We start from the raw sequence: 17263 nt of genomic DNA on the forward strand, positions 1-17263 counted from the left end.
CAAAGCAATGTTACTTCTCAGCTGCCTAAGAATACTTTAAATTCTTCTTTCCTTACTAGATTCCATGATAGTGTCAGGGCGAACTGCGCGGTTGTATGGCCCATTTATCACTTCCTATTTATCTGGCATGCCACATTATTTTGTATGTATCTTGCAATCTAATCTGGAATTGCAGAAGACATTAGCAGTAAAACTAGATCCCCAGTCTGCAATGTTTATGGCACTTGTGACTGGTATCAAGTTTTAACTGAAGATGGGGCAGAGTTTCAGTTAAGAACCCTTCCCTTCCTATGGGTGATGGGAGAGTATATGTAGTGGGGTACACTATTCCTTTAAGGTACAGTCTGAAACCTTCAGCCAAAACAGTCTGGGCACAGTCAAGGAGAACCCTGCTTTGCCCTGAGGCTGAGGTTGCATCTAAACAGGAAAAGGAAGCTGAGCAAGAAAGAGAAGGGAAAAGAAGCCATGCTGGCTGCTCTGGGTTGCAGGACACTAGACTGTCCTGGGCCTTAGAAACTGTTTTCTGACTATACATTTGGTTGCTGTGATTCTACGCTCTGTCATAAAAGCCTAATGAACTTGGTTACACTGTTCCTTCCCCGATCAGACATCTAAGGGAAAGGGAGACAACCTGCCTGACTCCTAGAACAATGAAAACTAGGATCTCTAATGGTTAGGGTCAGTTTTGAGGCCTTCTTAAAGGCGACTGTCATAGGGTGGTCATCTCCAGTATGCTCTCTTGTGGCCTCAGAGTGGCCCTGCAAGCAGCCCTTGCCTCAGTTTTCCTTGTCCACTGACACCCAAGCCTTCATCCTTAGAAATCTCAGCTACACTGTGCCAGGGTCTGATCAAAGTACCTGCATTCTCCTCTAAATGTGAAAAGGCAGCCCTGCCTGGTGTGCCCTACAGCAGTAGGCTGTGGCACAGGTGTTCCTGCATCAGTTTCCCCCCATCTTCCAGAGTCCCCAGTAAGTGTATGCAAGCTCTCTACATATGAATCGCCCTTGAGGGGTTAATTTATTACAGAAGTTCCTCAACCACAATCCAGAATTCCTCAGCACAGCCCAAACAGTACATTAAGTCTTTCAAGGTCCTGTAGTCCATCAACACACCAAATACAGCTCTGGCATCTCTCACCATGCTCTGGCTCTCCAGTACAGCACTGGTGTCTCTCACCATGCTCACCTGTTAAGTACAGCCCCAGCATCTCTCATTGCCCCTCTACTAGGGTGCTTCCCCATTTCGAGGTATAATTCCAGCTTTTGCCAGGGCATCAGTGGGCTCAGTGCACTGATCATTTCCCAGCCTTCAGCCCCCTCTGGCGTGGCTTTCTGGCCCAGAGAAGTTTGTAGGTGATTTCCCCCCCTGCCCCCCAAATTCCCTCCCACCTTCTGCTTTCAGAAGCTTAATCTACCTCCACAACTCACTAGGGAACTCTTACTTCTCCCTCCTGCAGGGGCACCTCCTCCCTGAACCTCTTAACCCAGTTCTGGTCATCTTCTGCCACTCCTTCCTCTGCTCTCTGGGTTCTGAATACTCCCACCTTTGGGCTCTCTCCCATTTTGTAACTCCAGTGAGGAGCCCCACCCTCCTTATTATAGCAAACTAGGCCTCATCTGAACTGGAACAAGAGGGTTGTGCCTGGTTTCAGTTAAGGGCCAGCTACCCTGTCAACTTTTGTTGTTGTGGGTTTGGTTTTGGTCTCCTGCTTCTTGCATCCTGCACAGTTTTGAAAGCTTGAAAGCATGTCTTTCATCAACAGAAGTTGACCCAATAAAAGATATTAACTTACCCACCTTGTCTCTACAATATCCTTGGACCAACACAACTACACCACCACCTGCCCAACTGGACATTTATATCTCGCTGACATGCATAGCTCTCGGAAAGTGTGGTTCCCCACCCACTGAAATAATTAATCTCCTTGTTTATTTCAGTAAGAAACTATTGCCATCTGTGAGATATTACAGTGACATGACTACCCGATAGATAGTGTTGAAGAGCAAGCAGAAGAATATGAGATATTCTCAGTTCCACTAAACACATGGTACTTACGCTTCCCTTTTTTCAAACTCTCCTTGTTACTCCACAAATACTTGTTCCAAGTGATTTCTCAGTCTAACAGAATGTATTTGATGCAATAACCTCTGCATGTGATCTATACTAGAACATGAATCTCTGCAGCAATTTCATCCTTTCTGTTTGCCGTGGTCCCAATTCAGCAGTCCATCTCTATTTAACAAAGCATGACCTTAAGTGCTTTGCTGAATATGAAAGAGACATGCTGAGTAAGGTAATATCTGTTCTTGGATCAACTTTTGTTGGTGAGAGAGAGAAGCTTTTGAACTTACTATGGACAGACTTAAGCAGCTGCTTAAATACTCTGCAAAACTGGGGCATAAGTTAACAAATGAATCACTGTGAATGGAACTTGAAGGTATGTTATAATTCTATCTTTTCCACCAGATAGGTAATAGGAATTTCTCATGTAGCTTTGCATAGATTAAGACATCATATAATGTTTTTGTACACTTAACTCTTACTTAAGTCTATGACAGCTTTCCATACAGAAGGTCTGCAGAATCAGGACTTTACTGACAGAAGAACTATGTGCTTACATGTATATTTTTGGCAGCCTTCCAAAGTAGTAGTAGTTTTCAGTGTGTGTGTGTGTGTGTGTGTGTGTCTGTGTGTGTGTGTGTGTGTGTGTGTGTGTGTGTGTGTGTGTATGTTTTTGCATTCACACACATTATATATATAAAAAGATATAAAAAAGTATTCGTTAGCATGAAAATTAGCATTTCAAAAATGTCACTAAAAATGCCTAAAATAAATATTTTACATGTGAAGAAGATATGGACAGCAACCATGCCTATCTGGAAAAACAATGTATACAACTTATTTATTGTGCAAAAATGTTACTAATCTAACTACTCAGTAGGAATAATTAAACAAGAGCCTAAACAGCTTTTTAATAGCTTACATCATGTCTGGCCCACACCTGTTCTCAAAAGTTAGGTAAGACATCCTAGTGAGGTGAAACCTAGTATTATCAAAAAAGGTCTCACCAACTAAGTTCAAACTTATTTTCTATTTAACAATTCTTTAAAAAAATGAAAATCTGAAAGCCTGGCAGGTTAGAAACATTCTTTCAATCAATACGTGCTTTCCATTTCCGATCCTCTGTCTCTGAAGCGATTATGAGGCATCCCCAAGGAATGTGCTACATAAGCACTCTGAATGAAGGAATAATCTACATTCTATAATACAGTTCTGGAGCCATAAATTCCATCTGCTCTAAAGAGTAAATAATATTAAGCTACTCTGATTTTTATTTTTATTTTTTTTGGTAAAAAAAAAAAAAAGACAAGACAAGACAAGACACTCCTGTTCCTGAAGGATAGGTGTGATGTAAGGCTCTTACAATCAGTTACAATTATTAATTATACAGCACATAGGTGGGCATGCTGTTTTACAGTCAAAGACAACAAGCCATATGCCACAGAAGTAACAATCAAAGAGGCCCAATTCTGTTTACATTAATATATGTACCTAAATAGAAAACAATGACCCAGTCTGATGGGATATACAAAACCCACACTGCGCCGGAAGGAGTTAAAGGACAGTATTGGGCCCAGCTAGCCTCATCCCTCCAATCTTGCAGAGGGTGCTCCAACTGGAGACAGGGTTGAAAAGCTCAGAAGGCTGGAGAGGAGTACATACCTACCCTGAAGGCACCTGCCAAATGAGGCTAGTGATGGCTCCCTGATGTAATGCGCTGTAATATGCTGATGTAATATGCTGAGTCCGGCTGGAGCTGACTGTTTGGTTTCCTTTTTTCTTAACTGGTACCGGAAGCGGAGAGAAGTGGTAGGAAGTAACTCCGGGAGGGTAACTCTAATCCTGTTATCCTTCCTAGGGCCCTGGGTTAGAGGCTGGTGAAGCAGGTGGCCCCGGGCTCTGCCACTGCCCCACAAGGGAGTGGATGTTAACCAGTAGGCCTCCCAGCCCACCGAAGACCCTATTAAACTGTCATTCAGCAAAGCATTTAAGTATGTGCTTAACTTTAAGCATATGATTAAGAACTTTACAGAACCAGGACCAATATGAGTAAAGTCACTCACTTGCTTCAGAGTTTGCAGCACTGGGCCCTTTAATTATATATAATCCAATACACAATGACTGAACAAAAACTAGAAAAAAGATGGTATTCTGCGGATGAAAGTCAGTAACAATTTAAAAGTGGTTTATTGCTATATAAGCATGCTGGCTGGTTTTATTTTATATATTAAAATATGGAGGAGGTGTTATAAAATGTTAGGCAAACCTTCATTATTCATACATTTCTCTTTCATTTGTGGCCTCTAAGACCACAGGATTTAACTATTCAGGAGGTTTCTAAAAGATCAGTATAACAATTTCAGGTAACAATTACTACTTCCTTCTTGTTTCATTTAATTTGATCCATTCTCCTACACAGAATCTATTTTTTAGTCAATAAAATTCAAGTTCAACATACAGCTTTGAAAAAGCTGTGAGATGTAGAGACATAGGTCTAGGCTCATCTGACACAGCTCCATTCTTTTTAGATCTTTTGGAATTCTTAAGTCAAAACCTGTCACACACTATAAACCTAGTTGGATCATAACTAAGATTCAGATTCTCAATTTTGTTCTGTTTAAACAGGATATCTGAAATGCCTATTGGAGCCTGATCCTGCAATCAAGCAAGATGTCCTCTGAAGTTAATGATAGTTTTGACGAATGAAGCAGGATCTGGTCATTTGTCAGTGAGTGACATTTGGTAGAGAGTATCATCTTTCTGCAAACTGTAATTTAAATGTTTATGGAGGAAGATTTTTAACATGAATTCTGTACATTTGAAAATGATCTTATATTTTTACCTTGGGCAAAACAGCATACAGGATTAATATGAACTATTTTAATCCTTTTCTGAACTGTGATACTTTCGTTAAACGTAATTTCCCAGAATACTTATTACATGTAGGAAAAATATATACTTGTATTTATAAGTGATTATAGGGACATTTTATTGAAATGCTGCTAATTGTGCACATTTGAAGCTATTTTTGTGATCATTTTTCAGAATCAGCAATTATACAGAAACAATTAAAATATACAATTTATAAATTAATATTGAAAATAACTTTCATATCTAAGTAAATAGAATGAAATTTTAGTTCAATGTGACAAGATCAAAGCTGATACCATTTTCATTTAGAATTCTAGTTTAATAAGACAAACACAGCAATTATCCTACAATTTCTTGTACTGGCTATTATGTAGAAAATTGTTTATGGATTAAAGTATCAACTCTTCTACATTTACAAATGAATTTAGTAGTGCAATATTCTCAAACCACATCATGGCTCTACAGAACACCACTAACTGTATTTGTCATTGGAAAATCTACCTCTACATTACACAAATAAAAAGTATAATTTAAGGTTAAAAGCCATGGCATATTAATTTAGCCCTATGTTTATCATCTGCAAAATACACAATTTATGAACTCTCGTGCATAATCTCTTCATCAAACATAGAATTCTTTCCAACTAAGTCTTTCTTACAACACAGAATAGCAACACACACTAAAATTCTGCATGGCAAAATGAAATGAACTATCATAATTCTTGAGCTCAGCACAGTCTTCCCAATAACCCAACAGAAAACTTACATCAACATGAAGCATAATGGATGATGCAACAAACTTGATATGTGCTGTGTCAGCACTGGTGACAGCAACGTGCTGAAATAATGGGTGCATAATCTTGTGATTTTTACACAGGTGGGATTTAATCATGCCAGAATATGTTATTTAATTTTTAAAAATTCATTTTTAATTACATATATCTATTTTTAAATGAAATGTACAGATTTTTGTTCAATTTCTTAGATACTATCAAGAATGGCAGCATGTCATCAACGCTTTACTAGAATGCAGAAAAATCTTATCCCTTCTTTTTCCTTTCATTCAACTTTGCTGATCCTTATAAAGAATTTAGTTTGGAAATGCTGTTTCTTTGTAATCTCATGTTGGTAATTACCTACCTGTTTTTGAGTAGCCAGAACGTATGTTCCACATAATATCATAATTAATACACAAGTAGTTCAACAAATGTATCACTCAAACTGAGCATAATGACAAAAGCACCACTATTAAGGTTGTTTTGTGGAATATTTAATTTTGGAGAGAGAGGTGTTTATACGTTTGTAATAGAAATAAATGACGTGGAACTCAATTAGAATATTTTTCTATATGACTTTAATGAGTCATTTAGATACCTTTCAATACCTTGGGCTTTCCTTTTTCTCCAGATATTATTTTTTGTTATGTGTCTTTTGTTTGTAGAACTTTCCAGAGCAGTGTACAAGGGAGCCATACTCTAACAGGAGTTTAGAGGTCACTAGGAACACAGTGTCTGTGTCTGTGTCTGTGTTTCTGCATGCAACTACAATAATGCCTTGGGATCTACTGGATTTCCCTGATCTCACATCTGTTCATCAGATACTAATGGTATACATATTTTCCCCGGAGGTAATTTTTTTTAAACACTTGTTTCGTACTTGAAAAAGTATGCTTAGCCCAAGTATACAATCATTCTATTTCAAAATACAGCCAGCACAAGAAATCTTAAATTAATCTTCTATGAAATGAGTCCTGCCCAAGCCACAACCTCCATTCCATTATGCTCTCCATATCTCACTCATTGCAATAATCTAATCTTGTGTTAACAAGGGAAGGAATAAGGGAAATTTGCCTCGTATAAATATTTTTATAGCTAGATAACCAAGGCAAAAGCCATCTCTGAAAGGAAAGAATGTAGCTTCCCTGTCTGCCAGATCATGATAAGCACATAGCTCCCTGGGTATCCAAAAAACCCGCCAGGTTGCATGTCTGCATATCCCAGCATTCAGGGATGCTGATACAATGTTTACCATCTCTTTCAGTTGTTTCTCAAATCCTGTAAGCATCATCTCAGTCTTGTTTTAACTACTTGCTCTACAGCTAGGTAAATCTCCTAACAGTGCACATCTATAATTTCTGTTAGCCAATTATAAAACTGCTCCACTGCACCAGCAGGGACAGAAAAGCGATATAAAATTCAGTGTTAACATTTTGAAGGTTTCTCAAGACATTCTTCCTCAGTAACCCTCTACAAGCCTCATGCATACATTTAACAGAAAGTATAAAAAGATGGAATCTGTGGAACAACATACAAGAACAACAGTCACAGATAAACAATTGCCCTTCGGGATCACTCAGAAAGAAAGCCACTCAAGAACAACCCAGTCAGCTTTAATGAGGGCCAGTAAACAAATAATACTTTATGCTCTATGGTATCAAAGATACCTGATGGATCTAAAAATGAATGCTGACCTCCATGAATCACTAGCAAAGGAACAACCACAGCCACCACTAGTGCAGTTTCTACAGCATAAGCAGACCAAAACAGGTGTCAAACAGATCAGAGGTATATTGTGCATGTATTTGAATTTAAGATATTTTGAGACTTGGTCCTAGTTTGGAAATTTCTTCAATTTGCTGATCTTTCACTTAAGAAAATCACACATTATTTTTGTAGAATGAAAAATTTAACTTTCAAAAATATCTGAAACTTGGTAGAAGATATAAATTTAAATCTGAAAGTCAACAACTTCTGTGGATCTTTTTGTTATTTTAAATTGAGAGATTGAAACAGAGCTCTAGTGTTAAAAAGTTGTACCATTTAAATAAATATTATGGTTTACTTTGCTTCACAACAATATAAAATTTTCAACAGAACAGTACCTGGTGGGCTTGCTGCAACTCATCAGCAAATTGATTTACTTCGGATAACAGCAGAGATATTATAGACTTTCTTAATTTGTTGCACCTTCCCAGCAAAACAAGAGTGTGGGACACGAGATACTGCACCTGAAACTGAATATAAGTATCTGTAAGTTCCATCTTTTCAACATCTGTCCAACCCTCTATTTTGTATGATCTCTTTACTTATATATATATACACACACACTTTTAAATTAAAAAATAAATATGTAAAAAGGAAGACATGGAAAAAGGAAGATACATTCAAAACTTACTTCTGACAGCTAAAAACTACATCACACACACACACACACACACACACACACACACACACACACACACACACACACACACACACACACACACACACACACAGAGTTAAGAATTTGAATGTGAGGATCTTGGTGTCTTTTGGAAACGGGTGGGTGCTAGTGTACCCAGGCTCCCCCACCTACCTAGCCCCCAACCAATATACTTAAGTTTCTCACATTTAGTATCTTACTCTGGCTGTCTCAACAGGCTTGTGTGCTGTCCGTCAGGATACTGTAAGATCCTGTGAGCAGAGTCATGTCTTCAATACCTTATATAGTGCAAAGCACACTATCACCAACAATAATCAACGGCAGAATGTTCAGAACAGGCTGCTGACAAATCAGTATAAAAATATTGTGTGGGGACAGGAAGAGGTTGTACAAATTAGTTCACTGTGGGCAGAAAATAGTAATTTGCAATTCTAATCACACTTTCCATCTCAGGCTCTCAAACTGCATTACAAACATTAACGAAATTAGCCTTTACTTCCCCGTGAGTTAGTATTTAAGATTTAAAAGAAGAGGAAACAAGAGGTATAGAGCTTAAGATCCTACCAGAAAGTGTGGCAGAGCAAAGAAGAAAACTCAGCCCTCTCAATTCATCTCTTATTCCTTAAACTCAAAGCCATGCAGGACAATCCTCACTAAACCCAGAATGGCTATGTGGCCTCTGTGCATATCAAAAGTATACATAAATCACATTAATTTTACTGCCTTACACCAGACAATATAATATAGGAACGAATTCTTATAAAACCTTCAGAAATGGATGGTCATGAAGGAAACAATGAACTTCCACTTAGTAGAAGAAAAAAAATTATGGAAGTAGAAGAGAATGGAACATACAGTTCACCTCAGCATATTTTGAAAAACAGATTCACAGAAACCAGTGAAGGAACAATAACATTTAGAGCACCTAACCAAGATTGATATCCCATTGTGTTAGGCACTGTGCAGAACAGTATATGACAATCCCTTTCTTAAAGAAAAAGCACTTGCAGTCTAAATAGACATGACAGACACATAGTAAGGGGAAAGAAATATACATATGCAAACAGAGTGATGGTTCACAACCAGCATATGAGTGACATAATTGTTTGTTTGGTTTACATATCTATTTGGAGGGTTGTTATTGTCCATTTTATGACATTCAACCAATTATAGGACAAAGGCAGTTAAGGAAGGGAATTAACTAAAAAGGAACAACACAGGAATGGAGAGAGGACAATGAGGGGAGGGAGGCAACAGTGGTAGGGGAGGAAAGGAAGGAAGGATGGAGTGAAGAGACAGAGAAGAGCAGGAGAGAGATAGCAGCCAGCCAGTCAGACAGAGCCCACTAGAGCTACAATGAAGCAATCAGTCAAGTTGGAAGGAAATACCATACTGTTTTCTACCTTGGTCTGCCCTACACCACTTGAACAAGTTGTGCACATACATTATCATTCATTCTACCCCTCCTAATAGCCATAGTAAATGGGGGTAGCCATAGATTTAATCCCTGCGTGCTGCTTTGTTTGTTTGTTTTTTGTTAGTTTTATGTATATTTGCAGTTTTCAAACATGATACACAGATTCTCATCTGTATATTTCCAGATCCAACAAAACCTGGAATACAATAGAACCTCAGAGTTAAGAACACCAGAGTTACAAACTGACCAGTCAACCACACATCTCAGTTGGAACTAGTAGTATGCAATCAGGCAGCAGCAGAGACCCTCCCACCCCAAAAAAGCAAATACAATACAGTACTGTGTTAAATGTAACTACTAACAATACAAAGAAAGGGAAAGCAGCATTTTCTTCTGTATAATAAATTTTCAAAGCTGTATTAAGTCAATGTTCAGTTATACACTTTTGAAAGAACCTTAACATTTCGTTCGGAGTTACGAACATTTCAGAGGTATGAACTAACTCCATTCCTAGGTGTTTGTAACTCTGAGGTTCTGCTGTATGCAAAACTCATTCATAGATTCATTCAGTAAAGTCACTTCTATTGTCACTAGAAACAAAACCAAATATCATCATCATCATCATCATGATGACAGTACAAAATATACTGTAAGGTCCTCTAATATGATTACATTTTCACAGATAACAAATGGAAACAGTATAAATATGAAATCTATGTGAGGAAAAGGTAATTAAATCTCCAAACAATTAAAATTACTTGGAACTTTATCATAATATTAAGAGATAGATCATAAAAAACTGGCAACAATATTATCTTAAAACTTTATAAAGCATGTGTGGAGTTGATTGCAAGCAGGCTTCAAAGTTATAGACTTGTCACAAAATAACATCTCATATCTTGACTCCTTCAGGATGTCCCATCACATCATATTACTTTACACACACAGTGACTAAAAAGGAAAATCATGCAGGAAGTAACCATCCATTGTTTTCTCGACTGTCCCAATGCGAGGCATAAACATGGAAGTGTAGTGAGATGGTGTGGCTCCCCTCCAGCCCAGAGGAGGAAGAGCCCAGCCGGAGGCCAGAGTGGCCGGAGTTAAAGAGCTCTGAGTCCACCCCTCAAAGGGTCAGGTGGTGACCCGGAACTATAAAGGCCCGCCCTCAGAGCTCAGTCAGGCCCCACCAGCTGGAGCAAGCAGACGTCCCTCAGGGAGCTTAAGACTGGGAACCCCCTGCAACCCAGGGCAGCAGCTCAGACTGGCATGAGCCCCCCGCGCCCGCTACCTGGAGGAGCCGCCAGAGCTACCCTGGGCCTACTATCCGCAGGAGCTGCCGGACCTACCACCCAGCCCCGGCCGCGATGAGCCCATGCTCCTGGACCCTGAAGAGGCCAATGTCAGGACCCAGGTAGGCACCGAGGGGGAGTACAGAAGTAGCCTGGGGGCAGCCGACCCCAGTCTGGCTGCAGCCTTACCGGAGCTTATGTCAGTATGGTGCGACCAGGATCCCCACTGACTGCGCAGCGGTTGTTAGCCGCTGCTAGGGCACCGGACTGGGATGCAGTGAGTGGGAGGGCCTGCGTCCCCCCTGCTGTTGGTGTCACTAGGCATAACCCTAGGTAACTCGGGAGGGTGGTAGACCACAAGTGTCAATGAAGCCCTCCTATTGTAGGCCTCAATGAACCAATGTTTCTCCACGTTCAACACTTTGTGTAACCTAATGTACTAATAGCTGCAAAAATGTAATGTCAGCAGTTAGTTTTCTGATTGTAACAGCCAGTTCCCTGCTGTAACACACTGGAGCTAAATTGAAGCAAGTTTCAAGGCCGCTTTTAGATACAGCATACATGTCTCAGCAGTGGAGAGGGGGGAGGAAGGGGGAAGACAAAGGAGGGTGTGAGAAGAGAATGCTGCAGCTGGACAGAAGAGAGAGGGGAAATGGGGGATTGTTAGTCAGCAAGAAAAGTTCTCATGGGATATAAAGGAACAGACTGCTTGTTTTAGCTGTGCTTGATTTGAGGCATCAGCCTCCCAGCACCGCTTTGAGATCTCAAATAAACTTTGCTTGCTTCTCCACCCTGGTGTGTTTATTGGCGCTACGCACGCTGGGCAACGAACCACTGTTGCTTGCCTCCGGCACACTCTGTGCCTGCAACAGGTTTGGTGTCCCTGGGTGGGCGGAGGCGAAAATTAGCGTTGCCCGGATCCCTCCTGGAGGTCAACGGATCGCGGTGACGACCGACGCCCAGTGCACACCGGTGACTTCACCAGGGGCCTCGGCGGAGACGCGGTGTGAGCGACCCCAGAGGGCACAATGGTGCAACGCGCTCAAGTAGTGGAGAAGCAGTTGAGGGCGACGGTGAGGAACCGGTCCCTTGGATAAGATAGGAACAGTCCAGTGGTCTGGATTTTTGCCTGTTAGGACCTGGGGACGCCCAGTGTCACCCTAGGATATGGGGCAGGAACAGAGTACAGGCAGGGCACGGTGTACAGCCTTAGAATGCATTCTAGCGAATTGGGAAGTGCTTGGATCAGATCCACCAACTAAAAGCAAACTAAAAAGTTCTGTACAGTAGACTGGCCTCAATATCAACTAGACGACCAGAAAAGTGGCCACCGGAAGGATCACTTAATTATAACACGATCCTCCAATTACTCCTGTTTTGTCGAACGGGTAGCTTCTGAAGCTGTTTGTATGGAGAGCTCTTGTAAAAATCCCCCACCGTAGCTCCTGTTCTTCCCCGTCTGGCGGAGTGCAAGGATTCAAAAGCAGGTTAGGGATAGTGCAGGGACAAAGGAGGGACCTGTCTAGAAAGGGGAGACCCGATGTCCTAGTGCACTCTCTCCCTGTTGTAGCTAAAAACCAAGATCAGATGCAGAATGGTACTGGGGGCCAGTGTGAGCGACTGTTACTGAAAGACGCCCAGAGTACCCTGTGAAGCAAAAGCTCGTGACCAGGACTACTCTAACGCAAGCCCGGTAACTAGTGGATCTTTAGGAGGTCCGACCCATGGTGGGCTGACTCGGCCTGGCATCGTCTGGTGAGGAAGCTGCCTGGGTCTAGGAGTGTGTGTAGCCATCTTCCCTTCCCCTTTCCTTTCTGTGTGGGCTACTGACAGTCTGATCATCTCACTGGATGCAATCAGAGTAAGCGGCGCCATCTCCCAAAGACTAGCCGACGCTCTTTGCTGAAGGGAGGTGTAGGAGGGTCGTGGCCATCCTCGTTAGCTTTTCCTGTGTGAGTACCCTGAAGGGAAAAATCCTTAGTTTATGAGCCGCTAGCGCGGACAGGGCACCCTCCCTGTGTGTGTAAGTGGAAAATGGGGGGGGAGACAGTCTAAACATTCCACCTCACCCCCTAGGGTACCCCAACATATTACATGTACGTACATTATGGTTCATCAACCTGCAGGTATTTAGAGAACTGGAATATTTACACGCGTGAAAATTGATCTAAACAATGCCCACTAGAAGGTACTTCAATCTAGATAAGATCATACATCTAAGAGGAGCGTTTAATCACCAGAAAGCCCTGACACAGCGTGAGCAAATTTGTCTGTTGAGGAAAGGAACGGGTTAATTTAAAAATCATCTTGGCCCAGGGATGGAAGGAGGGGGGTTGCTCTGTGTTCAGGGTCAGGAATTGGCGCAGACTGTGCTTGGTGCAGGGAGGGGCTGCTTTTGGCCCCAGCTGGCTGTGAAGGAAAAAATATAGACAGAGGTGAACCAAAGGCAATACAAGTTACAGAACTGAGATTACATTTGCAAAGCTTAACTGTCCAGTAAGATCCAACAGTGTGCGTTTGTGACCCCAGAGCTGTTGTGGCTTGGTGACACCAAAGAAGCCACAGGCAGCCAACCTGGACTGGAATCTCTGAAAGAGACGCCGCAGGAGATTCCAGAGTGTAAAAGAACAGCCCTCCCAAAAGTGGAAGCATGTTGAAAATTCTGGACAAGCTGCATACAGGATAATCTCCCGTCCACCTCTCCCCCTTCTCTGAACATTATACACAGAAGTGGCCAGTCTGGACGTACGTGTGTATGAAAGGGACTTGGGGCATTAATATTTTCCGGAGTGATGTGGGAGTGTTCCCAACACTCTCCATTGTTGTTTTATTATTTTATTATGAAGCTTTAAAATTCAGTTATATGGTGTGTTATGGTGTGTTTTCTTTATCTTCCCCCAACGATCCTGTAGTGTCAGCCTGACACCTGACACGAGGGATAGATTGGTAACAGAAATTTGTCACACTTTGGTGAGCAATTAAGAAGGGGGGAGCCCTGCAGAATTTACACCATCTATTTGTTTTACCCTTGTTATTTTATGTTTGCTTTGCTTGGTACTGTTGGTGTTATATGTTGAGAACTGCATGAGTAAAAGTGAGCCCTAATAGGATAAGGAAATGCTATCTGGTTCTGGTTCAGTTCTGTTTAATTGGTTACTGTTGTTTTTCTGCTCTGTTCATTTGGGCGTTAAGAGTGTGGGTGGAACTGAACCTCTCGTTTGTAATTCCTCGGAGTGGAAGCCATGCGTGCGAGGAAGCTCTGAGGTCGAATTGAGATCCTTCTGTCCCGTCCCCTGTAGCGGTCAGTGTATAGAAGTGGGAAAGCCTGGCTTAGATTGTAAGTTCCTCTGCTCTGTGTAATTCTCTTTTCTGTTTAAGTGTCAAACAGATGAATGAGTCTGTGGGTAAACCCTCTAAGAATAGTCCTTTAAATTATATGTTAAGTAAATGGCTTTTGCCCAATGGACCATGTGTTTTTGTCCAGGTGACAAACCTCACGAAGGAGGACCTGGGTAGTCTTGTGAGTAAGAATGTTTAAGGGAAAAGACCAGGAGGGATGGGGGCTAGTTGAGAAGCCCACCCTCCTAGCTAAACTGGTAGTGGAACAAGTTGGTGCCCATGGAAGGGACGGTTCAGCAAGAAAAGCAGGATCGGGCCCAGGCAGGCAGGCAACAGAGAGAGAGATTGGAAAACAGGTTGCAAAACTTTAAGGGTGTAGTGGAAGGAAGGAGTCAGTAAGTATAAACATAGGGATTTCAAATACCTGGGACTTTGAATGGTGAGTTAAGTTGATAAAAGTGGCTGTTGGGAGACAAGCAAGTGATTTAAGGGAGAGTGAGAAGTTAACTCTGTAGTTGCTGAAGGAAACAGCAGTTGAACTTTGTAAAAATGCTAAAGAAAGTTCTTGGTGTCTGTGAAATGTTTGTAAATTCAGGCAAAGAAATTATTAAATTGCAATCATTTGGTTTGGTTATGAAAAATTTAGTTAAATTAGCTGAAGAATGTATACAGTGTTATGTAATTGAAAACCTGGGCTGCCTAAGAAACAAATACAAGAAAATATGGGGTAATTCCTCTGTTTTGCCTGAAGTCAACAAGGGTATTAGTATATTTCAATCGATGATTGTCTGCCCAGAAGGGGTGGGTAGACCTCTGTTTTTTTGTCTTTCAGATAACCAGAGAAAATTGATGCCAGCTGAACAGCATTCAACGTACCATGCGTTTACTGGCACAATAGGAATTATGTTTTGTGTTCTATGTTCTGTCCTGTGGTGTTTGTCTTGTGGCCAGAATTGTTGTGTTTAATATTTTCATAGAATAGTCTATTTTAAAATAAAAAGTTAAATTAAAATGCAGATACTTGTCTTGTTCAACTTGGAATACAAAGTGTTTGGATAAATCAGGAGAATGTGATATACTAAAGTCTAATGCATTTCCTTAAGTAAGGAAAAGAGACTTCATTGGCCAAGTTGTTAATTGCAAAAATTGTTGTTAAAATTTGCATACCAACAGTCTTTGGAAGCAAAGACATGAAAAGTTAACCCACTCCCCATATTGTACATGGGATCTTTCTGGCTACCTCAGATTTCTAGCCAGAGTGCTGGGGATGGTGGAAGGCTATTGGACTAGAGGTTGTATTGAGTGAACTCCTCAAAGTGGATGTGCTTGTCCTGGCTTGTTACTCCAAAGTTCTGTAATAAGGTTGTTTTAGTAAAAGGGTGTGTGTGGCATATATTAAATAATAAGACTAATGTACTGTATAATGACAATGTTTATGTCTTCATTTTTGGGAAAAACGTGCATAAGTCAAAAGTGGAAGTTTCCTTTGCAGGTTAAAAGAAGCCAAGAAGGGAAGAAGGACAAAAAACAGAATGAATTAACTAAAAAAAAATAAAATAAAATAGCAAGCTCAGGTAATAGATAAGACACTGACTCCACTCAAGGACACTACTCACAGTTAAGACTTGGCTAACAACCAGGAAAAGGAGGGCTTGAATTTGCCCACGCAGCTATGAGATTTGCAAAACACTGCCAGGCACTAATGAAATGTGTTAGGTTTCTTTTCTCACAGGTAAAGAAGTGCTATCCAAAGACCCTAGCAGCACTGCCACTCCTTGGAGCCAGGAGACAGGATTGATGTAAAGGTCCACCAACGAAAGACTGCTCTAGCTCCACCCTGGAAAGGCCCTTATTAAGTCCTACTACCTACCAACACCACTGTGAAGTGTCGAAGACTGACTGCTTGGACCCAAGATTCTGACTGCAAAAAGACCCCTCCACATCAGGAGAATTCTCCTATTGATGCTTAGCCTATTTCTGCTTCTAGCTCCACTGTACCTTGGACAGTAGGGAAAAAGTACAAGGTGAAGTGCTAGTAACCTCTCCCTTGTCCACTGACAGATCTACTGTGCCTTTGAATTTTTCTAGAAGAATCAAAACCATTACAGGGTGATGTGCTAGTAACCTCTCCCCTGTAGGATACTGCACCATGACTGTTTTGGGAAAGAAGGAACACTCACTCCACTAAGATTGCCAAAGTCCAGGGATTCCTGACTAGAAAGGACGTTAAGAACTGACCCTGGTGAAGAAACAAAGAATTATACACTGGCGGGAGGACATTTGTGGGACCCATGTTTGGGAATGTGGTATGTATTGGATTTTGGGGTTTATTCTACAGGCTGCGCTCTGTGTTTTGGATAAATCCTTCAGCATGTATAGCTCTCTCTAATTGGATTTTAAATAACAAGTACCCAAAGAGTTTGTTCTGCTACTAGAAATTTTACCCATATTGAAACCATTCCAGTGACTAATAATGTATGCTATTAATGGGAATGCCTTTTGACAGTACCTGAGAATAGTTAAATAACAGGTGTATTATAGTACTACACCAAGGAGAGATGGTATTGAATATCACTGAGGCTGGGAAGGCATTGCAGTGGGATCTAGTATGTTTAGGAATTTGGGATTTCCTGAATGACCAGCTGATGGCCATTCGGAGTGATCTTGAGTACCAGACTTGGCCCACTGCCCTTACAGATGCATCAGAAATACCATCTGATCTGTGATCATGAAAACATACTTGGACACTTTCTGGGTGGAAGTGTGGCTTCCCAGGGCGTGGTTTGCGCCCTTATAGGGGATGAATGCTGTACTTAAGTCCCAGAAAACACACAGGATATTAACAAGCACTTGTATGTGGATCATTCTGCCTTCTAGACAGCCTACATAATCCCTGTAAATCTAGATAAGGTTAAGTACGTTGCAAATTGTTACACAGAGGTTTAAGCAATGCCACAAACAAACATGTTTCACATTTTTAGCATATAAGTCATCTTTACTGATTTCATTTCTCATTTTTATGCATTAAGGCTGGATACATATTTTACAAATTCTATATCTTTTAGAGTATAACTTTGAGCATGTTA

The 17263-nt window shown here is 41.1% G+C and overlaps 1 protein-coding gene across 1 annotated transcript in view; it reads right to left on the reverse strand.

Annotated features, from left to right (window-relative positions):
• MEI4 (meiotic double-stranded break formation protein 4) overlaps positions 1-17263 on the reverse strand; it is a 132336-nt gene that overhangs the window by 68118 nt on the left and 46955 nt on the right. The window contains exon 4 of the mRNA XM_050951628.1: positions 7813-7944. Coding sequence (XP_050807585.1) covers positions 7813-7944 — 132 coding nt within the window. The remainder of the gene's footprint in view (positions 1-7812; positions 7945-17263) is intronic.

Source organism: Gopherus flavomarginatus, chromosome 4, assembly GCF_025201925.1.
Source record: "Gopherus flavomarginatus isolate rGopFla2 chromosome 4, rGopFla2.mat.asm, whole genome shotgun sequence".
In the NCBI taxonomy this organism is placed as follows: Eukaryota; Metazoa; Chordata; order Testudines; family Testudinidae; genus Gopherus; species Gopherus flavomarginatus.